This window comes from Bufo bufo, chromosome 1 (assembly GCF_905171765.1).
Source record: "Bufo bufo chromosome 1, aBufBuf1.1, whole genome shotgun sequence".
Taxonomy (NCBI): domain Eukaryota; kingdom Metazoa; phylum Chordata; class Amphibia; order Anura; family Bufonidae; genus Bufo; species Bufo bufo.
Genome location: NC_053389.1, coordinates 200366954 through 200393116, shown reverse-complemented (window position 1 = coordinate 200393116; position 26163 = coordinate 200366954). Strand labels below are relative to the sequence as shown.

The window sequence follows — 26163 nt, the reverse complement described above, 5'->3', positions numbered from 1 at the left end:
TTTGGTACACATTTAACTTTTATTTCTTTTTATTTTTTTTACATTTATTGCTGAGTTCTCCTGTAACTGGGGCCCAAGAGTGAGATTGTATATTAAAGGGGTTCTGTCACTTCAGCAAGTGGCATTTTTTATGTAGAGAAAGTTAATACAAAGCACTTATATTCTAATATACTGTTATTGTCCATATTGCTTTCTTTGGTGGTTAGGCTCATTTTTCCATCACATTATACACTGCTTGTTTCCATGGTTATGACCACCCTGTAATCCAGCATCAGTGGCCTTGCTAGCACACTAAAGAAAAAATCACTGGCTTCTCTGGTGGCCACTACCATAGGGATCTACATAGGCCAACGTTTTTTCCTATAGTGTGCAATGGAAAAATGATGGAAAAATGAATCCAGCCAGCAAAAGACAAACTACAAATTGGCGTGGTATTAAAAAGCAGGAAGGGCTGAACCCCATATGCAGTGGTGCATCTATACCGGGGGGCAGATCCTGCACTTGTGGCCGTTGCTAATGGCAATCCCCAGCAAAAATGCATACAATGGAGGATGCCTGCAGCGGACCACAAGTACCACAATGGACATCCTACACAGGATAGCAATTGTGTGGATGTGATAGACAGTCAAAATAACATAACAAAAACAAATACAGGTGCACTCTGCGGTCTTACTAAGCCCTCATACTGGTGTAAAATTGAGAATTAGCCAACATATCCTACATGAGGACATGTCTGAGCCCGAGCACCGCGCCAAGGTTTCTCAAGTGGCTCGGGACCTAACGCTAAACCTACCTGGGCCGTATGGGCAATACCAGGAGCCAATTTGTAGTTTGTATTTTGCTCCAAGCAGTATATGTTGGCTAATTCTCAATTTTATATCAAGACACGGAGGCTCATATTTGCTTAACTCTTTCTTTACTGAGTATATAGCAGCAAAGACAACTGAAGAAAAAATCATCAGTGTAACCATGGAAATAACTCCACCTCCATAGCCCCCATATAAGGCGAATCACTAGACGGACACCTCCTCTTTCTTTGCTGCTCCACAGATAAGTACACTGGTTATTTCTGTACTAAATTTTAGGCTGTATTTTCATTATCTAGTGGGTTTATTTGTTCGCAGTTTACTTATTAACCTAGTAGGTTCATCGGTTCCCCCGTTTACTGCTTTGGGTATTTTCATTAGTCTTCCCGTCAGCTTTGTCTGTGGTATTTCCTTTCTGTCACCTCTTCTTTTATCTTTATTTTATTTTTCGGCCTTTATTTCTAGCCGTCTAAACCTCCGGTGCTTGTGTCCGGCTCATTGTATGTCCCCTTCTTGACTTGGGCCGTGTTGCGGCCATTTTCTTGCCCCCCCCCCACACACACCCCAGGTTCTTACCTTCTTCCCGCTTGTTCCCGGGCTTCGCGTGCTCGAGATCTCGCGAGGTACGAGATCCTCGGGCGCCGCCTTCATTTTGTGTTTCCTGGCGCCGAGATCTCGCGGCGCTTAGCGAGTTTTTGCGGACGTCATTGTTTGACTTACCGCTCATTGGTCCTTACTCCTGGGAGGTGGTTATTTCCACTCCCCCTCTAGTTCCCGGTTGTTCAGTGCCTTCCTGCAGCCGTTACTTACCGTGTCTTCTCAGCGCCGTACGTTCCTTGCAGCTTGTCCCCTCTTCTTCGCTTTTCTGTTTCTGTTGGGGTTACTCACTCCTTCAGATTTTAAGCACATCATGTCCACTGTGCCCGCTTCTCCGGCCGTTTCTATGGACCGACACACAAGTCAGGTAGCCCCCACCACTCCTCACAGGGTTAATGAGGCTCCTACTCCTGGAGTACAAACTACTAATTTGCAGCAATCTATTTCAGATGCTATCGTTGCTGCAATGGGGACCATGTCAGCTTCTCTGACACAGTCAATATCACAGGCCCTTAGGGCTCACCCTGTTTCTGATATGCCCCCTCCTGCCTCCAGAACACTCTTGAATGATGGCTCTGGCCCATCCATTGACTGCGCGAATAAGTCGCGTAAAAGAGCTAACCTGTGCCCGGCAGAAAGGGCACGATCATGGAAAACCGCCCGGGCACTACCGGAGCCGGTATCTGATTCAGACGCAGAGTCTGTTGAGGAGGCAGTTGACAATTGGTCCAATCATTCAGGGGATGAATTTATTGATATTGCAGTTGACCCTGCCATGGAAGACCCGTCTCAGACAACGGGTATCATTTCTGAGCCACAGGAAGACGTCAAGGACGCAATTATAGACCCCATGGGGGACCCCATTTTTAACCCTGACCAATTACATCACCCATGGTCCTCTGAGTGGCTCCCTGCCACCCATGTGACTCAATATCTTGAGGCCAGGGTCCGCACACCTCTTTCAAAGGAGGCTCGCAGCAAGCTGCGGGCGGAATGTCCTCGTCCCCTTATCCCTGACAGGATATGTGAAACCCCTAGCGTGGATCCTAAAGTGGTCCAATTCCTGGCAAAATCTGGTTTCAACCCACGCAAGGGGCTAGATTCTGCCTTGAATGCTTGCCAGGATAAACTTCTGGACGTGACCGGTCCGCTGGCAAAAATCTTTGATTTAGCTGAGGCCGCTAGGGTAGCGGGCACGCAGGTTGACCCGGAGGTTCTCAGTGGCTGGGCCCAAAGGGCCATTTGTATGGTGGGCAATGTAAATACTTCTATTGCCATTGAAAGAAGGAAAGCCATACTAATGAAAATTGAACTCAAGTTAGCTAATCTATCCCTGTCTGAATCTGGCAAAGAAGCGCAGGGCCTTCTTTTCGGTGACCCCTTCATTAAGGAGTTGGGGAAATATGTGGGGGCCTTTACGGCCCTTGATAAGGCGCAGGGTTCCATGTGTCGCGTTTTCCAGCCTCGTTTTTCCTCCAGGGCCGGCAGTCTCTGGGGTCGACTGTCCGGCCGCTCAAATTTTCAGCCCAGAGGCACGGGCAGAGGCTCCTTTAATTATCGTCAGTACCTACAGGATCCCAGATACCAGCCAACCTTCTTTCCATCTCGCGGAGGTTCTTCCCGCTCCAGAGGATTTCGAGGCGCTCCAGGATCTAGACGCCCATATGGTAAGTCATCTCTGTGTGTCTTATCCGATTTCTCATCGGGTTGGGGGAAGACTCCGTCTCTTTTCCTGCGCGTGGTCAAGGATCTCCTCAGACCAGTGGGTCCTTTCCACAGTCCAAGGGTTCACCATCGAACTGGTGGCCACTCCAAGGGATCTTCCTCCCATTCCGAGGTTGTCTTACTCGAACCAGATACAGACACTCTTAGATTCAGAACTTTCGTCTCTCGTCCAGAAAGAGGCGATCGAGTTATCCCCCGATCCTCACTCGGGAATACTGAGCAGTATCTTCCTGGTACAAAAGAAAGGGGGTCAAGTCCGCCCAGTCATAAACCTCAAACACTTACCAGGAAAGATTAAAGGACCTTAACATGTATAGCTTGGAAGAAAGACGAGACAGAGGGGATATGATAGAAAATTTTAAATACATAAAGGGAATCAACAAGGTAAAAGAGGAAAGAATATTTAAAAGAAGAAAAACTGCTACAAGAGGACATAGTTTTAAATTAGAGGGGCAAAGGTTTAAAAGTAATATCAGGAAGTATTACTTTACTGAGAGAGTAGTGGATGCATGGAATAGCCTTCCTGCAGAAGTGGCAGCTGCAAATACAGTGGAGGAGTTTAAGCATGCATGGGATAGGCATAAGGCCATCCTTCATATAAGATAGGGCCAGGGGCTATCCATAGTATTTAGTATATTGGGCAGACTAGATGGGCCAAATGGTTCTTATCTGCCGACACATTCTATGTTTCTATCTCATTTGGAGTATTGTGCTCAGTACTGGAGACCATATCTCCAGAAGGATATTGATACTTTGGAGAGAGTTCAGAGAAGAGCTACTAAACTGGTACATGGATTGCAGGAAAACTTGAATGTCTTCGTTCGTTGCAGACATTTCAAAATGGAGGGCATCCATCTGTTAAGAGATATGCTTCAACCAGGAGACTTGTTCGTCAAATTAGATCTGAAGGATGCATATATCACTGTCCCAGTGGCTCCAATATCCCGAAATCTGCTTCAGTTTCTTTGGAGGGACCACATTTGGCGTTTTGCCTGCCTCCCGTTTGGTCTGTCTTCCGCCCCATGGTGTTTTACGAAACTCATGAAACCAGTGGTGGCCTGGCTCAGAGGGAGGGGAATTCGTCTGATCATTTATTTGGACGACATCCTGATTATGGCCCAGGATCCGCCCCTTTTACTTATCCACCTGAACATGACCAAAGACCTTCTTCAGAGCTTGGGATTTATTCTCAACCTGGAGAAGTCTTGCCTCATACCGACCACTTCCATAGAATTCCTAGGTTTTACTATAGATTCTGGAAATCAAACACTCAGTTTACCTGCGACCAAAGTCAAGGCGATCCGCAAGGAGATTCGCCATTCTCTCGCCCTCGCACAGGTGTCTCTCCGTCAGCTGGCTCGCCTAATTGGACTCCTCACTTCATCCATTCAGGCGATCTTCCCAGCTCCTCTCCATTATCGAGCCCTTCAGAGGCTCAAGATCGCTCACCTCAGGGCTGGAGCCTTGTATTCGGACACTCTGGTCTTAGACATGGAAACCAGACACGAACTGATGTGGTGGATCCACAATTTGTCAGTGTGGAATGGCCGAGCCATTTTCGGACCGAGTCCAGGCCTAGTCATCGAGTCGGATGCCAGCCTCATAGGTTGGGGGGCCCATTGTCAGGGGCTGTCCACGGGAGGGGCGTGGTCCCCAGACGAATTGCATCTACATATCAACGCTCTCGAGCTCTTAGCGGGATCCTTTGCGATCCGCAGCTTTGCTCAGGGTTCGGTTCGAGCGTGTGTTCGTTTACGTATGGACAATGTTTTGGCTGTCCGTTATGTAAACTGCCTGGGGGGGACCCGTTTCAAGGTCCTGTCTACTCTAGCCAAAGACTTTTGGGAATTTTGCCTATCCCGGGGAATATCGGTGGTGGCCGAGTACCTTCCAGGCCTACACAACACTTTGGCCGACTGGAGTTCTCGTTGTCTTTCAGATTCCAGCGACTGGAAGTTGGATTCAACGGTTTTCCAGGTTATTTTATCTCTTTGGGGCCCGTTATCCATCAATTTATTCGCGTTGCGTTTGAACGCACAACTCCCCAGATTCTTCAGTTGGCGTCCGGACCCGGAGGCCGAAGCAGTGGATGCTTTCCTCCAGCCCTGGGACGGCCCCCTACTTTACGCTTTCCCTCCATTTGCTCTCATTCCGAGGGTGCTCGCTCAGGTGTGTCGCCAACAGGGACAATTAGTTTTAATAGTGCCTTATTGGAGAACGCAGTCTTGGTTCCCCCAGCTACTGTGCCTTCTGTCGGAGGAACCTCTGCTCTTGCCATCCTTTCCACTACTCCTGCTAGACCCTTACGGTCGTCCACACCCTCTACTTCTAGACGGATCGCTTCATCTTCTCGCATGTCGGATTTCAGGGGTTCCTGGGACTCCTCGAGTTTTTCAGCAGCGACTAGACAGTTGTTGGAGTCTGCATGGGCGCCAGGCACTAGACCAGCCTATCATGCGGCATGGCGCGTCTGGAGTCGTTGGTGCGGTCCACGGGACTTGGATCTCGTACTTGCCCCTGTGACGGACGTTCTTCAATTCCTCACATCTCTCTTTGAGGCTGGGAAAGCTTATCGTACTCTCAATGTGTACCGTTCTGCTATCTCCTCCAGGCATTTGGGCTTTGACGGTTCTCCCGCCGGCCAACATCCTTTAGTGTGCAGGTTGTTGCGCGGTTGTCGCTTGGCTCGTCCTCCACGACCTCATTTCTCTTCCACTTGGGACATTGCGACAGTTCTCAGATTTCTGGAGGGTTGGCCTGCCAACTCTATGTTGTCTCTCCGGCAACTCTCGGCCAAGTTAGTGACCCTTCTTTGCTTAATCTCGTGCAAGCGTGTCTCTGACGTCCGGGTTCTGGATATTGATGCACGCTATTTTACCCCAGAGGGGGTTATGTTCAATATCTCTCGGCACACTAAGACGAGCATTAAAGAGGACCTTTCACCGATTCTTACCCTATGAACTAAGTATACAGACATGTGGAGCGGCGCCCGGGGATCTCACTGCACTTACTATTATCCCCGGGCGCCGCTCCGTTCTCCTGCTATGCCCTCCGGTATCTCCGTTCCCTAAGTTATGGTAGGCGGAGTCTGCCCTAGCGCTGGCCAATCGCATTGCAGAGCTCACAGCCTGGGAGAAAATAACCTCCCGGGCTGTGAGCTCTGCGCTGCGATTGGCCAGCGCTAGGGCAGACTCCGCCTACCATAACTTAGGGACTGGTATCTCCGCCTACTATAACTTAGTGAGCGGAGATACCGGAGGGCATAGCGGGAGAACGGAGCGGCGCCCGGGGATAATAGTAAGTGCAGTGAGATCCCCGGGCGCCGCTCTACATATCTGTATAGTTAGTTCATAGGGTAAGAATCGGTGAAAGGTCCTCTTTAAGTCTGTTTCTTATCCGTCTTTCCCTTCATCTCTTCAGTTATGTCCGGTGGCTTGTTTGCAGGAGTATGAAGCTCGCACGCTGACCTTTCGCTCTGGGAATAATCCTCAGCTTTTCATTTCATTCCGTCGCCCCTTTAATCCGGTTTCCAGCGTCACTCTATCCCGTTGGGTTAAATGGATCCTGTCCCTTTCTGGTATCGACACGTCCATCTTTACCGCGCATTCGGTGCGCGGGGCAGCGGCTACCTCTATGTCCGTGGCTGGGGCTCGTTTGGAGGATGTGTTGAAATTGGCGGATTGGTCCCGAGTAGCTACTTTTCGGGAATTCTATTTTAGACCGGTTCCTCACGCTTTTTCATCCGTGATTGCTCAGCTTTAAACTAGCAAATATGAGCCTCCGTGTCTTGATATAAAATTCAGGATTTTCCTAAGTTATGACGTAAAGTCATGATTTTATGAAAGACACGGAGGCGAGTATTTCCCACCCGTTGCTTTTAATGTCCCACCCGTCTGGTCTGTGGTGTTCTTGACCTTCATTTGTATCTTTTTGATATGATTTATTTGTATATTCATTTACTTATTGTTTTTACAGCAAGTAGGAAATGAGTCCATGTATGGTTGTCCAGACTCGGATTGTTAGTTTCCATATTACCGTGGTGTCTTGTTTTTTCCTTTTAGGTTGATCACCCTCTATCAGCTGTCTCCAGGTGTTCACCTTGCTGCAATCCAGTCTTGTTCTTGCGCGGCCGAAGTTCCGGCTGTTGTTGATCGTTCCAGGTTCCAGGTTCTCGACAGTTGAAGTCCACAAAGAAAGAGGAGGTGTCCGTCTAGTGATGCGCCTTATATAGGGGCTATGGGGGTGGAGTTATTTCCATGGTTACACTGATGTTTTTTTCTTCAGTTGTCTTTGCTGCTATATACTCAGCAAAGAAAGAGTTAAGCAAATACTCGCCTCCGTGTCTTTCATAAAATCATGACTTTACGTCATAACTTAGGAAAATCCTGAATTTTACACCAGTATGAGGGTTAGTAAGACCGCAGAGTGCACCTGTATTTGTTTTTGTTATGTTATTTTGACTGTCTATCACATCCACACAATTGCTATACTGTGTAGGATGTCCATTGTGGTACTTGTGGTCCGCTGCAGGCATCCTCCATTGTATGCATTTTTGCTGGGGATTGCCATTAGCAACGGGCCACAAGTGCAGGATTTGCCCCCCCCCCCGGTATAGATGCACCACTGTATATGGGTTGAGCACTTCCTGCTTTTTAATACCACGCCAATTTGTAGTTTGTATTTTGAATTTTTGGAGGTGTAGAAACTCCTAGTCTGAATGTGCCTTTATTTCCATCCACAGGCAGCATTCTGGTGCACATGTGAGGCCCGGGCTATATCAGACAGTCTTGGGTGGGGCTCAGAGCTCTCTGCCTCCTCCCATTGTATACATGGTCACATGCTGGAGGTTACTGGGAGATTGCTTTGAGTCGGACCTTGCGCTCCTGTAATTCGCCCACTGGCTCCTGGTATTGCCCATACGGCCCAGGTAGGTTTAGCGTTAGGTTCCCGAGCTACTTGAGAAACCTTGTCGCGGTGCTCGGGCTCAGACATGTCCTCCAAGCAGGATATGTTGGCTAATTCTCAATTTTACACCAGTATGAGGGTTAGTAAGACCGCAGAGTGCACCTGTATTTGTTTTTGTTATGTTATTTCAGCCAGCAAAAGAGACAATATGGACAATCACAATACATTAGTAAGTGCCTTGTATTAACTTTCTCTACATGATAAATGCCATTTTCTGAAGTGAGACAACCCCTTTAACTGAGAGCTGATCTGGGTCTGCTAAGACTGGAGTTAAAGGGGTTGTGCCACTTCAGTAAATAGCATTTATTATGTAGAAAAAGTTAAAACAAGGCACTTGCTAATATACTGTTATTATCCATATTGCCTCCTTTGCTGGCTGGATAAATTTTTCCATCACATTATACACTGCTGGTTTCCATGGTTACAACCATCCTGCAATTCATCAGAGGTGGCCGTGGTTGCACACTATAGGAAAAAGCACTAGCCTATGTGAGCTACCTCGGTCCCGGTAACCAGAGAGGTCTGCACTTTTTCCTATAGTGTGCCAGCACGACCACTGCTGCTGGATTGCAGGGTGGCCATAACCATGGAAACGAGCAGTGTAAAATGTATCAAACCAGCAAAGGAGGCAATATGGGCAATCACAATACATTAGTAAGTGCCTTGTATTAACTTTCTCTACATGATAGATGCCACTAACTAAAGTGACAGAACCCCTTTAACCCCTTGCCGACATATGACATAATAGTACGTCATGGCGGCAAGTGACTTGCCGCATTTTGACGTACTATTACATCATGTTGAGCGGCCGGGCACGATCACTGCATGGGCCCGGCAGTCCCTGATAGCCGGGTCCCTGCTGTATCCGCCGTCATCGCTGTAAAAGACGATGCCAGCGGATTAACCCCTTCTATGCCACGGTCAGCGCTGACCGCGGCATAGCAGGTGCATGCGGCGGGTGAGGGAGCCCATCGCTGCAGGGGCCCGGCAGTCCCTGATAGCTGGGCCCCTGCTGTATCCACCGGCATCGCTGTAAAAGCCGATGCCGGCGGATTAACCTCTTCTATGCCACGGTCAGCGCTGACCGCAGCATAGAAGGTGCATGCGGCGGGTGAGGGAGCCCATCGGGTCCCCGTGCTGTTGTGGCGGGGACCCGATGATTGACAAGGCAGCCCGATGCCATGCCTAGGCTACCCAATGCCTTGCACGGCATCGGGACTTGCCTTCTACGGGCCCGAGGAGATCCAGCCTCAGGCTGGGTCTCCTAGGCGACCTGTTAGTGTATTACTCAGTGTAATACCCTAACAGGCAATGCATTACAATACAGATGTATTGTAATGCATTGCAGATGGGATCAGACCCAAGTTCCAAAGTGGGACAGAAATAAAAATTTAAAAAAAGCAAAAAAAAATGTTTAATAAAAAAAACAACGTTTCAAGTAGAAAAAGAAAAAAAAACGGCCCTTTCCTATGATTTTATAATGAAAAAAAAAAAAAAAAAGGAAAACACATATTAAGTATCACTGCGTCCATAACGACCGGCTCTATAAATATATCAAATGATCCACCCCGTCCGATAAACACCATACATTTTTTTTATAAAAACTGTGTAAAAAAAGGCCATTTTTGTCACCTTACATCACAAAAAGTGCAACACCAAATGATTAAAAAGGCGTATGTCACACAAAATGGTACCAATAAAACTGTTACCTCATCTCACAAAAAATGAGCCCTTATATAAGAAAATCGCTCAAAAAATAAAAAAAAACTATAGCTCTCAGAACATGGAGACATTAAAACATCATTTTTTTGTTAAAAAAATGCTATTATTGTGTTAAAGTGAAATAAATAAAAAAAGTACTATACATATTAGGTATCGCCGCATCCGTAACAACCAGCTCTATAAAAATATCACATGACCTAACCCCTCAGCTGAACACCGTAAAAAATAAAAACAATGGCAAAAAAGCAATTTTTTGTCACCTTACATCACAAAAATTGTAACACCAAGCGATCAAAAAGGCGTATGCCCGCCAAAATATCAGCCAAAAAAGTGACATTTTTTAATTTTATCTCCATTTTCCTTTAATTCTTGTGGAACACCTAAAGGGTTAACAAAGTTTGTAAAATCAGTTTTGAGTAACTTGAGGGGTGTAGTTTCTACAATGGGGAACATTTATGGGGGGTTTCCACTATGTAAGCCCCACAAAGTGACTTCAGACCTGAACTAGTCCTTAAAAAGTGGGTTTTGGAAATTTTCTTAAAGGGTTTCTATCACTTGGTATGACATAATTAGCTGTTCCTTGGAGCACTATGACGTCATCGGCGCAGGCGCAGTGGAGATGTCTGAGCAGGGAAGCTGTCAGACATTCACTGCGCATGCGCCGAATACAGCCGCGCACGGCGCATGCGCGAGAATTCGTCCGCTGCGTCACACGGAGGATCGCATTCAGCAGGAGATGGGCGGGCTGGAGGGACGCGCTGGGCGGTGGCTGTGTATGAAGGTAGACGGAGCCTCTAGGTGCTAATGACGCCCACATAGCACCTAGAGGCTCATTAGCATATTTATAAAAGTTATTTTTTTAGCAAAACGGCTGCCCCAAAAGCTGTTATATTAGGATGGTTGGCCAGAGCAGACACTAGCGGATCGCTAGTGTCTGACAGCTAATTATGTCATACCAAGTGATAGAAACCCTGTAAAAATTTTAAGAATTGCTTCTAAAATTCTAAGCCTTCTAAAGTCCTAAAAAAATAAAATGACATTTACAAAATGATGCCAACATAAAGTAGACTTTTGAGGAATGTTAAGTAATAAATATTTTATGAGGTATCACTTTCTGTTTTAAAAGTAGAGAAATTGAAATTTAGAAAATTGCGAATGTTTCAAAATTTTTGTTACATTTGGTATTTTTTTTATAACTAAATGTGAAATATATTGACTCAAATTTATTACTATCATGAAGTACAATGTGTCACGAGAAAACAATCTCAGAATGGCATGAATAAATAAGTGTTCCAACGTTATTACAACATAAAGTGACACATTTCAGATTTGCAAAAAATGGCCTGGGCAAGAGAGCAAAAACTAGTCCGGGGTAGAAAGGTTTAACTGAGAGAATCTGCAGTATACGTCTTTAATAGAAAACTAGTCTGCCTGAGAAAATGTAAAAAGTAAATAGAGCTCTACTCATCACTAATGTTGTGCCTTCAGCCTCCGGCGCAGGGGCGGACATACCGCCTGTGCAGCTGGTTCAGATGCACAAGGGCTCAGAGGGAGGAGGGCCAACCCAGGTGGGGGCCCATCCCAGTGCTTGCAGAGGTGTTTTTTTTATTTACTTTATTATTTTTTTCACTCCCTTCCTCTGCAAACAGGATAACCTAGTCAACTTGGGAAGGGGTGGGGGGGGGGAGTCTTTTGGGGGGGGCCCTGATTAGGACTAACAGTACATCTGCTGCCTGTTCTGCCTATACTCCATAGCTGAAGGACCTGCGATGACATCATAGTTATGTGACCTTTTCAACACTGGAAGTGGAGGTAGGACCTGTGATGAGGTCACCATCATGTGACCAGTGCAGAAAGAGGCAGCTCTCAGCAGTGGAGACCTGTGGTGCCATGGAATGAATGTAAGTGCCAGAGAAATGCTGGGAGATGTGGTTCTCCCCCGTTATACCTCCTCCCTGCTTGGTGGGAGGGAAATATGTTATTTAACTGGGACTGTATGTTAGAGGGGCTGAAGGGAGGGGAGAGCTGTTAGTTACATGGGACTGTATGTTATAGAAGATTGGAGGGAGATAACTGGTGTAATTTACATGGGACTGGATATTATAGAAGACTGGAGAGTAAGGGATGATGTTATTTACATGGGACTATGTGTTGGAGGGGGCTGAAGGAGGGGAATTACATGGGACTGCATGGTATAGAAGACTGTAAGAGAGGTTATTTACATGGTACTGTATCATATAGAAGACTGGTGGGAGAGGACAGGCATTATAATTTATGGGGGCACTACAGAGAAGATAATAAATGCAGGGGGCATTATAATTACAGGGGGCACTGCAGGGAACATTATAAATACTGTGGGCAGTGGTGGTGGGCATCATTACTACTGAGGGCACCATAGAAATGCCTTCTAGATTATCTATAGATTATAAGGAGTGCCCTGTAGGGGGGCCTTATTAGTACTGTGGCCACTGTAGGGAGCCTTATTACCACTGGGGGTACTATGGGGGGGGGGGGGGCTTTCGCCTAGCAGTGAACCCGGTGATGTCACTGGCACTAATGGACGGGCTTTAGCGTTGCCCTAGCCTGTAAAGCCGCCCATCAGTGCCGGTGACATCTCTGCCTAGCAGTGTAAAAATGTAAACAAAACAGCCCTTGCCCTGAGCTTTACAGCGCAGGGCAAGAGAGCGCATCAGAGCATGAAATGTCAGAGGGGCTGAGTGGGGGGAGAAGGGGATATATCTGGTTCAACTCTGATCCCAGAGAACTGCTTTAAAGGGCATCTGTCAGCAGATTTGTACCTATGACACTGGCCGACCTGTTACATGTGCACTTGGCAGCTGAAGACATCTGTGTTGGTCCCATGTTCATATGTGCCCGCATTAGTGAAAAAAATGACTTATTATATGCAAATGAGCATCTAGGAGCAACGGGGGCGTTGCCATTATACCTAGAGGCTCCTGTTTCTTTGCAACTGCCACTCCCTGTCTACTTTGACAGGGCCTGGCAATGAAAATGTAATCGCACCTGGCCATGTCAAAGTGCAGAGGGCACGGCAGTTAGGCCTCATGCACACGACCGTATGTGTTTTGCGGTCTGCAAATTGTGGATCCGTTGTTCCATTTTTATTTTCCGTTGTGTTTCCGTGTGTTTTCCGTTTTTTGCGGTCCGAAAATTGCGGATCCGTTGTTCCGTTATTTTGTTTTCCCAAAAAAAACGGAAGCAGGAAATTGTGTAATTTTACTATCCACACCCAGGATACAGGTATATATGCTGGTCATCTGAGTGTTTGGTGGCCATTTTCTTTAGTGTTTCCAGGGTACAGAGTTTAATTTGATTCCTTGGCTTTGTTGATCTTTGATTCGAACGTTGTGCATCTTGGTTTCACCATGGCTGATGACTTAGAGGATTCTGGGTCCATCCCATTGTTTCCCAACGGTATAGGAAAGGACACTTCCATACCCTCTACTCAGATCTTCACCAGCATCCAGAGAAGTTCTTTGCATTCTGTCGGATGTCAGTGTCTACCTTTGATTGCTTGCTGTTGTCTCTACGTACTGTCCTTACCTTCATGGACACCAACATGAGGCGCAGCATTACTCCTGAGGAAAGGCTCATTGTCACGTTGAGGTAATCTATATGTAGTGATTTATTTTTTAACAGTAATGTGTACTGCTTCTCTTGTGAGTAACATGGTTCTTAAACTGGCTGTTCTTAGACATGTGTTAATGTTAGATCTAGTTACCAGTTTTTGCCCCTTCTTAATTTCTGCCATTGTCTATTTCCTTTATTTCTGTTTCCCAGACAAATAACATGCAAAGATGAACGGTAGTCCTGTATTTATAGCTTTTAAGTTTGGTGTATGCCAACGCCATCATCCTGCTGAGTGGTCACATCATTCTACGTTTCCCATACATTCAGCATGGAAATGGCGTCACCACAATAGGCGTAACATAGCTTGTGGGAGTCGGCCCACACCCCTATTGTTGAAAGTATTTATCGGATGTTAAACCATTTTGTGGATAAAATGATAGTCTACAAAATGGACATAGAACCATGTTCATGATGTGACTAATTTTGGCCAAATTAATGATGTCACCTTTTTTGTTTTTGTCTACATATTCTTGGCAACTGGGAACTCATTTGCATCCCTGCATTTTGAGTTTCTTTTGGGAACCTTGACGATTTCTCAGATTGTGCGTCACACTTGCCATGTCATCTGGCAGCAACTCCGAGAGACAGTGATGCCACAGCCCAAGGCGGACGATTGGGTTCGAATCGCTGAGGGCTTAAATTTTGCTGCACAGTTTCCAAACTGCATCGGGGCAATGGATGGCAAGCACATTCGTGTAAAGAAGCCTCCTCACTCAGGGATCTGATTCTTCAATTATAACCAATACTTTTCGGTAGTGCTCATGGCTGTTGCTGACAGTAACTACTGGTTTATAATGGTTGATATCGGGGCCTATGGAAGCACTGCAGATGCTCATGTCTTTAGTGCTTCTAGAATGGGTGAGCGGCTTCGTGCCAACCTGCTTGCCCTGCCCGAGTCCAGAACACTGCCCGGATATTCTGGTCCCCTGGCTCCATTTGTGATTGTGGCGGATGAAGGGTTTGCATTGACTCACCATGTTATGCGGCCCTTCCCAAAGCGTGGTTTGGATCTCAGGAGGCGTATTTTCAATTACCGGTTGACTCGTGCCCGTCGGTATGTTGAGTGCGCATTTGGAATACTCTCTAGCAAGTTGAGGGTGTTTTTGTCATCCATACAAATGGATCTGGAGAATGCTACCCTGGTGATTCAAGCTTGTGTTGTTCTACACAACTTCATTAGGATTCACGAGGCTTCCTCTTCTGTTGACATGGAAGAATTTCCTACATCATCAGTTTTGGGTTTGGATAGGACCCTGCATAGACGACCTGGGACTGCAGGCATTGCAGTTCGGGAACTCTATGCAGACTTTTTCAGCCCAGAGGGATCCTTGCCATGGCAGATGGACGCTATTCGTGGCAGTGTTTGATTTATTCTGTTCTCGTTCGTTTTTTTTAATTTTTCAGATAGAATATTGAATTTATGTTGTAGTTGAGTGTAGGGACTCGCAAGAGAATGAGTACCCTTGATGTGGGCTTGCGGGCTGAGGTTTTGGGCCATAAAAATATTGACATTGAATATAAATAATAAAGATGCTTTTGAAAGTCGACTGTATTAAAAATCAATAATCTAGTTGATCTGTGGTCCCAAAAACCTTCTAATACCTCATTTAAATATTGATAATTTGGCAAGTATAGTGATCATTAAAGTGATAGTACTAGGAGTATTGTGTGTGTCTGTTATTATGTTGAAATGTGTTTACCTGTTTAATGTAATTTGTCTCACAATAAATTACTGAAGACAAGTGATTTTTTTCAATCAAGTATTTACTAAAACCCTTGCCCCCCCCCCCCCCCCCAAACAAAATACAAAGACAATCCCTGTCTAGACAAAATAAATACAAATAACATTAAATAAATAATAACATTTTCAAAAATTATAAGTCAAAAAGGTCTCTTGTGAAGGATCCTTGCCAATATGATTGACCTGGGTGGACATGGGCAGGATCAGGCCCATATGATTGACCTGGGTGGACATGGGCAGGATCAGGCCCAGATGGCTGACGTGGGCAGACATGGCCAGGATCAGGGCCAGATGATGAACCTGAACGGACATGGCCAGGATGAGGCCCAGATGGCTGACGTGGGCGGACATGGCCAGATGATGAACCTGGATGGACATGGCCAGGATGAGGCCCAGATGGCTGACGTGGGCGGACATGGCCAGAATCAGGGCCAGATCATGAACCTGGATGGACATGGCCAGGATGAGGCCCAGATGGCTGATGTGGGCGGACATGGCCAGGATCAGGGCCAGATGATTGACCTGGGTGGACATGGCCAGGATCAGGGCCAGGTGAGGAACCTGGGTGGACATGGGCAGGATCTGGGGCCTATGTGGCGTATCCCGGGCGAACCTGGCCAGGATGTGGTGCCCATGTACCATAACTGCCCTGATTACTCTGCTGGCCAAGGGGTGGGTTTGGTTCTGGGAACCTGCAGGTTTGTTGGCCATGGAAAGGTGTCACTTGTGGTGGCTGTGGGGGATGCGGGTACATGGTGGGCTGCTGATAGGATTGCCTCATTAATTTATGCCGTAGCTCAGTAATGTGTAAGTGTATGTCTCCCTGGTAGTGGGAGGCATACATCTCAATCACAACCACTAATGAGGCGACACACATATTATGCCTCTCCATAGGGACCCGGCAGAGTAATGGCCCCAGACCCCTTAAAACACATTCCTCTTGTCCGTCACTCCTCCTCTGGGCAAAGAAATCGGTTACTCGGGCATCTATCATTTCCCGAATATCTTGCCCAGAGGAAGACTGACGGACATTCCTCCTTCTTCGCCTGGCCTGAGGCTGGTGTGTTTCTTGTGGGCTCCCTTCAGAAATGGCAGCAGGTTCTCTTGGCTGTGGGATTGGCTCCTCAGCCAGTGTTGGTGCAGGAGATGAAGCAGGTGAAAAGAGTGCTGGCGATTCCTCCCCTCCCAAGTCAGAATCCTCAGGGTCATCCAGACTGTCCACAGTCCTGTAAAGATAAATGACATGAAAACATATATTACATTATGGCAAAATTACATTACAAAACATCAAAAGCATTATGGGAAACATAGTGCTGTATGTCTACAATAAGGCAAGCTGAGATAGATCACATAAGTTTAACAAATCTTCAGGTTTTCCATAAACATTTAAGGACACATTACAGAATCCACCCTTTGAAGGACTGTGGCTTTGTTATAGGCCAAAACATATTTCAAAATAGCTGGTTGTTTTGAGCTGTCCAGCACCAAAACATTCACACACATTCCGGAGCTAACCAAGTGCTGATATTCTGACCTTCTACATCAGCTCTGCTCAACCTGCGGCCCTCCAGCTATTTGCTAAACTCCAACTCCCATCATTCTCAGACAGCCTACATCTATAAGGTCATAGTGAGAGTTGTACTTTTCGAATAGCTGGAGGGCCGTAGGGTGAGCATCCCTGGTCTATATAAACGGAGAAGTAGATTTGCATTGCTTGACATAGTAAGGATATGTACATTTTTGGGGTTTTTGCTCATGCGGGTTATAGAGTACAATATTAAAAATAGGTCAAAAACGGTAAACACACAAAAAAACATTTAAAATAGCATGTGTTTATGCCAACTTGGACACACATCAAGCGAATGTCCCCTTTAACTGTCTTAAAAACCACACCTTTGAAAAATAACTAATAAAAAGGTGCCAACATGAGTCTGTGCTAAAAAACCTTCGGGAGTAACAACAATCGGTCACCCCGATTATGAGAAAGCGCCTATAAAAAGGGGAGAACCAGAGGCGTAGGTAAAGGCTCATGGGCCCTGGTGCAAGAGTTCAGCTTGGGCCCCCTACTTTGTGGCAAGGGACAGGGAAACACATAGCCTTCGTGCCACCTGAGGCAAAAATTTAAACAGCACCCCCCCCCAATCCAAATTCCTGACCTAACCCCTTCCCTTCAGCCAGAGGTGTAACTTGACCAGCATGTACTTTCTATAATACCAGTGTCCTCTTATATGGCACAAGGGACTTTGGGCCCCCTCAGGCTCCTGGGCCCGGTAGCGACTGCTACCTCTGCACCCCCTATAGCTATGCCCCTGGGGAGAACTATGCATCTGGTGACTCAAATAAAGCATTTGTAATTGGCCAACGCCATCATATATTGCACACCAAACCCAGAAGAAAGGTCTGCTATATTATGGTACTGGCCAATGACATATATACCGTTACAAAGACTATTTTATGTTTCCAAAAAACTTACGGCCTCAAGTCCATGACAGGGCGTAAAAACTGCAACTGGTCAGTGTAGATCTAAGGCCTTTTTTTACGGAGACCATCATCCCCACTGTAGCCCTTTTCTGTTAGCTCCCGCCTAATGTCGGACAGTACTTTTTGGTACTCATGTGAAGCAGCGGATCCAAGGTACAATAATTGCATGAAGGAGGAAATTATTTGTTCGAGGCCTTTTACTAATAATACTTTATATGGAAAGGAGACAGATGTTGGAATAACAATTACAACAGGGCCATATATAACCAAAACTATAATGTGCTCATGCTGGGTATACATTACTAATATGTGCTGTAGCTAAAGTCAAGACATCCATTAAAACATGGTGGTGTTTGAATAAATTGGAAGGATCTAAATAGGCACAGGCCAGTACATAATTAAACGCTGGCCACAAAAAAGAAATGATAAAGACCTGAATATAGCAGTTGTAAAAACAATTAGGGATAACACAGGGGCAGGACACAACAATGACATAGCTTGCACTTACCTAAATAATCCCGATCTCTGCTATCTGCTTTATCCCATTCCAAAGGCCTCATGCGATGGGCCACATGCTTCCTCGATGCATCCTTCCTGTACTCACAGTTAGCTCACAGGGAATGGTTCTTCCTGGATTTCTGGAGGTGGCTGCTTGCTTGTCACCAGTTGAGGCTGAAGGCTCAGACTGGGAATGAAGATCTTTGGTCTCAGCCGAGACACGATCCTGGACTGGGATCCCTAGAACTGGGAGCTCCTACCAGCACAGCCTTCCCCTAGCCGGGGTGGCTGGCACACTAACTGTAACTTCCTTCCCTCCCCATGAGGCAGGACATGGGCGAGCCCACTCTGCTCAAAGAGGGGGGAGCTAAACTGGAATGTACTATTCCAGTCTAGATATGCTAAACTGAACTAAGGTCCTGCTAACACATTGCTGCCACCTGCTGGTTTCCATGGAAATTACAGCAAATTACATTCAAACAAGGCTTTCAATGCACATATGTGAGGAATATTAAATAAAATCACATTAGATGACAAGGCACATGTTACCAACAAATAGTAGCGGGGAAAAAGAGTTTAGCAACATAACTCTGGGATGTTACACTTGTGATGCTGTGGATAGTGTTTTTGATGTTTTCCTTGAGTTCATCCAGGGATGTGGATTGTTAGCGGACACTTTCTGTTTTAAATTTCCCCACAGATAAAAATCGCATGTGGACAAGTCTGGGGAACGTGGTGACCATAACCCCTTGCTCACTGTTCGCTCGCCCGTAAACAGTTCATGAACCCGTGAGTTCTGAGTTGTGGCATGTTGCCCCATCTTGTTGGAAAAAGCAGGACACTTTTTCTTCTGCAGCATCACTGAAGAGCTGCAAGCAGAATCCGCCAGCGTAATCCGCCGTGCCCAAAGATGCATAGATGTGAACGGGGACCACTTTAAGCATCTTTGTGACATGTGGGTAATTAAAAAAAAATACCCATTTGCTCGTTCATCTTGTCATACCATCCCTGGAGGCAGGCTACTTTTTCATGGGCCACCCTATATAAAGACATTGGGGGTCATTTATCAAGACCAGAGTTTTAGACGCCAGTCTTGATAACCCCTTGCGGGGAAGTTATGAAGAGGCGCCAGACTCATACATAACTTCGGCACATCCACTGCCGATCTAAATGTAAGACTGCTTCCTTGCTGGCTTGTATTTAGACCATTTTCTATGCCAAAAACAGGCATATACAATGATAAATGAGACAGGTAGGCTGTCTTGTTTAGACCTGTTGTTAGCGGGGAAAAGTCGCAAACTGCGGCGCAAATAAGCTTTGCGGCACAATCTGCAACAGTTATATGCCAGGAAACTGACGTATATCTGATATTAAATGACCCCCATCGTCTATAATTTTGAGCCATAGCACAATAGAGATATCTATTCACCCATATGTTTGTTGAACACAATCTCCCCTTCTCACCAGCCCAGAAAGGGGTTGATGTAGGTTGGTGCACAAGGACCCCCATAGAAACCACCTTAGCTGGTGGAAGACCACCATACTGCCCTGTTTGTGCAGTATCAAGCAATAAAGGACTTCTACCGTATGTCGTAGTTAGTCAATAAAGTCAGATTCACAGGAAACCCCATAAAGTCTATTTAACACCTCCATAGAGTCTCTCATGAATGATAGGTCTGAGAATCCTATCCACATACATACTGATGTTTTCCATGAAGCTCCCAATGCCTGAAAACTATGGGTCTGCCTCAATGGATCCAGACCCTTATGTATTTTTGTGTGGCTTTAAAAAGATGCTAAGATAGGGTATTGTAAAGAAAGTTCATGTTTGCTAATCAGATTTTGTTGTCTGGCCTCCCTTAGATGCTTCTTAATGGTAGCCTGAGAATCCCTGTAGGGTTCACAGAGAGGAACCCATAGTAGGTTGTCCATTATATATTGACACATATTGAAGTATTGTGTTTTAATCCATGATTACAATTGTTGCCCCTTTTATCAGAAGTTTTAATGACAATTGATCCCTTTCTAGTGTCATCAAAGCACTTGTCTCTTCCTGATATTGGAATGGATCAACCCTTTCCCCTCCAAGAATCCCAGATGCATCTGCTCATTCAGCAGTAGGTGACTGGCTGTATCCATCAGCATCTGTAAAAACTCCAGTGCCAGTGGATTAACCCCTTTGATGCATATAAGGGGCTTGCAGAGGGAGGGAGCTCCCTCTGTCTCTCCATCAGCTCCCTGCTCTGTGATTGTGGGGGCCAATGAATGCTATGGCAACCATAGGCCTTGCAATGCCAGATATGGAGGCTTATGAGGCCCACCCCCCAGACTGGGTCTCAAAGGCGACCTATCAGCGTAAAACCGATAGTTCAATGCAGTACAATACAGTATGTATTGTACCGCATTGAAACAGGATCAAACCCTGAAATACAGGGAGTGCAGAATTATTAGGCAAGTTGTATTTTTGAGGATTAATTTTATTATTGAACAACAACCATGTTCTCAATGAACCCAAAAAACTCATTAATATCAAAGCTGAATATTTTTGGAAGTAGTTTTTAGTTTGTTTTTAGTTTTAGCTATTTTAGGGGGATATCTGTGTGTGCAGGTGACTATTACTGTGCATAATTATTAGGCAACTTAACAAAAAACAAATATATACCCATTTCAATTATTTATTTTTACCAGTGAAACCAATATAACATCTCAACATTCACAAATATACATTTCTGACATTCAAAAACAAAACAAAAACAAATCAGTGACTAATATAGCCACCTTTCTTTGCAAAGACACTCAAAAGCCTGCCATCCATGGATTCTGTCAGTGTTTTGATCTGTTCACCATCAACATTGCGTGCAGCAGCAACCACAGCCTCCCAGACACTGTTCAGGGAAGTGTACTGTTTTCCCTCCTTGTAAATCTCACATTTGATGATGGACCACAGGTTCTCAATGGGGTTCAGATCAGGTGAACAAGGAGGCCATGTCATTAGATTTTCTTCTTTTATACCCTTTCTTGCCAGCCACGCTGTGGAGTACTTGGACGCGTGTGATGGAGCATTGTCCTGCATGAAAATCATGTTTTTCTTGAAGGATGCAGACTTCTTCCTGTACCACTGCTTGAAGAAGGTGTCTTCCAGAAACTGGCAGTAGGACTGGGAGTTGAGCTTGACTCCATCCTCAACCCGAAAAGGCCCCACAAGCTCATCTTTGATGATACCAGCCCAAACCAGTACTCCACCTCCACCTTGCTGGCGTCTGAGTCGGACTGGAGCTCTCTGCCCTTTACCAATCCAGCCACGGGCCCATCCATCTGGCCCATCAAGACTCACTCTCATTTCATCAGTCCATAAAAACCTTAGAAAAATCAGTCTTGACGTTTCAGCTTGTGTGTCTTGTTCAGTGGTGGTCATCTTTCAGCCTTTCTTACCTTGGTCATGTCTCTGAGTATTGCACACCTTGTGCTTTTGGGCACTCCAGTGATGTTGCAGCGCTGAAATATGGCCAAACTGGTGGCAAGTGGCATCTTGGCAGCTGTACGCTTGACTTTTCTCAGTTCATGGGCAGTTATTTTGCGCCTTGGTTTTTCCACATGCTTCTTGCGACCCTGTTGACTATTTTGAATGAAACGCTTGATTGTTCGATGATCACGCTTCAGAAGCTTTGCAATTTTAAGAGTGCTGCATCCCTCTGCAAGATATCTCACTATTTTTGACTTTTCTGAGCCTGTCAAGTCCTTCTTTTGACCCATTTTGCCAAAGGAAAGGAAGTTGCCTAATAATTATGCACACCTAATATAGGGTGTTGATGTCATTAGACCACACCCCTTCTCATTACAGAGATGCACATCACCTAATATGCTTAATTGGTAGTAGGCTTTCGAGCCTATACAGCTTGGAGTAAGACAACATGCATAAAGAGGATGATGTGGTCAAAATACTCATTTGTCTAATAATTCTGCACGCAGTGTATTGAAGTCCCTTAGTGTGACAAAAATAAAAATTAAAAAAAAACAGTAAAAAGGTGTTTTATAAATACAAAAAATGAAAGTTTCAAGTAAAAAAAAAAAGGTCAATTTCCCCTCATCAAGCCATGTACAATAAAAAAAAAACAATTGATATATTAGGTATTACTGCATCTGTGATGACCTGCTTTATAAAAATATCCAATAATCTACCCCGTCAGACGAACGCCGTAAAAAATAAATAAAAACTGTGCCAGAAAAGCCATTTTTTGGTGACCTTGCCTCACAAAAAGTGTAATATTGAGTGATCAGAAAGTACTATGTGCACCAAAATGGTACCAATGAAAACATTGCCTCAACAAGCCAAAAACAGAAATTAAAAAAATTATATAGGATTTGGCTTTCAGAAAATGGTGACTCAAAAACATGATTATTAAAAAAAAAAATGCTTTGTGTAAAAGTGTTAAAACATCAAAAATAATATAAAATTGGTATCTCTATAATCATACTGACTAGCAAAATGAAGAGAACATGTTTTTTTTATCCACATGGTGTATACCGTAAAAACAAAACCCAAAAGCAGTGGAAGAGTTGCTGTTTTTTTTATCCTGCTTCCCAAAAAGGGAAATAAATAGTGACCAAAACTCTTATGTACCCCAAAATAGAACCAATGATGATGGCAACTCATCCTGCAAAAAATAAGCCCCCACACAGCTCTGTCAAAAGAAAATTCAAAAAACGTATGGTTGTCAGAAAATGGCTGTACTGGTACCCCGAGGCTGGTGAAAAGCAACCAGGTGCCGATACACCAATCCCTCAAAATCTGCTGCAAAAGCAAAAAGTGGTCTTTCCCTTCTGAACTCTCCAGTGTACCCAGACAGCGGATTCTGTCCACATTTATGGCATTTCCCTACCCAGTAGAAGCCATCTAATCATTTAACAGGTGTGGAGTGTCTTAGATGGCACAAGCTGGGCACAGCATATTGGCCACTGAAATGCCATATCTGTGGAAAACTTGCAATTTTCATTTTGCACTGTCCCCTGCTCATTCATTTCTACAAAACATCTGTGGTCTCAAAATGCTCACTCCACCTCTGGATAGATAACTTGAAGGGTGTAGTTTCCAAAAACGGGGTGACTTATATGGGGTTTCCAAAGTACGTGTTCCTCAGGGGCTCAGCTTACATCCACGTTTATGTAATTTATGTACCTAGTAGAATCTGCCTATCAATGCACGTAGGTTGGAGTGAGTCTCAGATGGCACAAGCTGGGCACAGCATATTGGGCACTGAAATACCATATCTGTGGAAAAAAATTTAATTTTCACTTTGAAGGGTCTGCTGCACATTTATTTCTACAAAATATCAGTGGCATCAAAATGCTCATTCCACTTCTTAATAAATACCTTGAGGGGTTCCATTTATTATTTCACCTGAGAAACTCTACAGTTAGAACAAGATACGTAAATTACCACATTGGGCCTTGAAAGCGCTTGGTGCTCATTTATTCTGGCGCTCTGTTGTATGTCCAAGGAACAGATTAGGGCCGCATGTAGGGTGTTTATAAAACCAGGAAGCCCAGCAGAATAATAATATGACTTGCTTTTCAGACTGGCACACGATGGACACACCATATTGGGCACTGAAATGGCATATCTGCACTATCTGCTGTGAATTAATTTTTGCAAAACACCTGTTCAGTCAAAGTGCTAACTCCACCCCTCGTTAAATACTGTGTGGGGTATGGTTTCTAATTTGGGGTCTTTTCTTGGGGATTTCCATTTTCATTTAACCTCCTGTAATTTTTGGCTAGCACTGTTTAAATCACCGAACTAGGCATCAAATGCACATGGTGGTCTTTCTCTTCTAAACCCTGCAGTGTGCCCACACTGCAGTTTACGGCCACATATGGGATTTTGCGTTCAATAAGAAATTGATACCACATTCTGGTGTCCTTTTTCTCTTGATACCCCTTTGAGCCTAACTTTTCATTTTCACAGCCGAGTGTTTCTAAATTCTATGAAACGCCTGTTGGGTCAAAGTGCTCACTACACTCCTTGAATAATTTCTTGGGGGTGTAGTTAACAAAATGGGGTCTTTTTTGGGGGGTTTCTACTGTAGAGGTACTTGAGGATCTTTTCAAATGTGACATGGTGCCCGAAAACCATTCCAGCAAAATCGGCTCTCCAAAACCATATGGTGCTCCTTCTCTTCTGAGTCCTAAGACGTACCCATACAGCAGTTGAGGTAGCAAAACAGATTATAGGATCCTTTTTCTTCCATTACCCCTTGTGAAAATAAAAAATCGGGGCCTAAAGCAACATTTTATTGGAATTTTTTTTTTTTAAGTTTCTTAAAAGTTTTTTTATTTTCACAGCCAAGTGTTACTAAATTCTATGAAATGTATATGGGGTCAAAGTGGTCAGTAGACCAGGGGTGTTTCTAGGGTCCTAAAACATCAGGGGCATGAGCCCACGGCATGTGTACTCCAACCCCCCTCCCCTTAAAACTAAGCTCCTCCACCCACAGTATATATGCACAGCTCCTCCACCCACAGTATATATGCACAGCTCCTCCACCCACAGTATATATGCACAGCTCCTCCACCCACAGTCTATATACACCGCTCCTCCACCCACAGTCTATATGCACCATTCCTCCACCCACAGTCTATATGCACCGCTCCTCCACCCACAGTCTATATGCACCGCTCCTCAGCCCAGTCTATATGCACCGCTCCTCAGCCCAGTCTATATGCACCGCTCCTCCACCCACAGTCTATATGCACCGCTCCTCCACCCACAGTATACAGTATATATGCACCGCTCCTCCACCCACAGTATACAGTATATATGCACCGCTCCTCCACCCACAGTATACAGTATATATGCACAGCTCCTCCTCCCACAGTATACAGTATATATGCACAGCTCCTCCACCCACAGTATATATGCACAGCTCCTCCACCCACAGTCTATATGCACCATTCCTCCACCCACAGTCTATATGCACCGCTCCTCCACCCACAGTCTATATGTACCGCTCCTCCACCCACAGTCTATATGCACCGCTCCTCCACCCACAGTCTATATGCACCGCTCCTCCACCCACAGTCTATATGCACCGCTCCTCCACCCACAGTCTATATGCACCGCTCCTCCACCCACAGTCTATATGCACCGCTCCTCCACCCACAGTATATATGCACCGCTCCTCCACCCACAGTATACAGTATATATGCACAGCTCCTCCTCCCACAGTATACAGTATATATGCACCGCTCCTCCACCCACAATATACAGTATATATGCACAGCTCATCCACCCACAGTATACAGTATATATGCACAGCTCCTAGCAGCAGTTTACAGTGTAACACACTGATGGGCCCATAAACAGACATGGATGAAAGTGGACTTACATGTAGCTTCCCTGCATTGCTTGCACTTCTGTGCTCCTTCACACTGGCAATGGTTGCTGCTGGGCTGGAAGAGGCAATTCACACATCCCTTTTACTAGTACCAGCACTGGTGAGAAGGACAGGACACAGAAGCTCTGTAATCTGCTTGTCCTGTCTGGGATGCGGTGCTCAGCTGTTAGGCCTGGTACTGAAGGGGTTAACCAGGCTTTCAGTTAGTGTAGATCATATGCCAAAAAACTGTCTAGCTGAACCTCTAGTATGAACTGTTCAGGTTGGTGGAATCTCTATTTTTTAATATTATCCCAAGGATGACCCTGTGAAAGCCTTTCCCAGGTTGGCATCTCTGGGATGTAGAAACTAGTTGACTCCAGACAGTGCCTTAGACGGAAGAACAAGCCCTACAAGTCTCCTACTTTCTCAGCAGAGACACGATGTACTCAACATTCTGGATAAACAGGTCTGCCCGTATACTTTTGATTTTGTATAACTGTTGCCAGTAAAATCCAGAATCCCAGTATCCCTATGTATTAGGTTATGCATGGACTCCTCACCTGAGCTATGTTATTTAATTGTATAGCTTTTGGGGTTACAT

The 26163-nt window shown here is 45.3% G+C and overlaps 1 protein-coding gene across 1 annotated transcript; it reads right to left on the bottom strand.

Moving 5' to 3' along the window:
* Positions 1 to 15703: 15703 nt before the first annotated feature.
* On the bottom strand, positions 15704 to 25884 carry LOC120986912. The gene is made up of 2 exons (XM_040415596.1): positions 25572 to 25884; positions 15704 to 16433 (listed from the first exon to the last, which is right to left on the bottom strand). The coding sequence occupies exons 1-2, from the start codon at positions 25586 to 25588 to the stop codon at positions 15797 to 15799; spliced, it is 654 nt and encodes a 217-aa protein (XP_040271530.1). The 5' UTR covers positions 25589 to 25884; the 3' UTR covers positions 15704 to 15796.
* Positions 25885 to 26163: the final 279 nt, after the last annotated feature.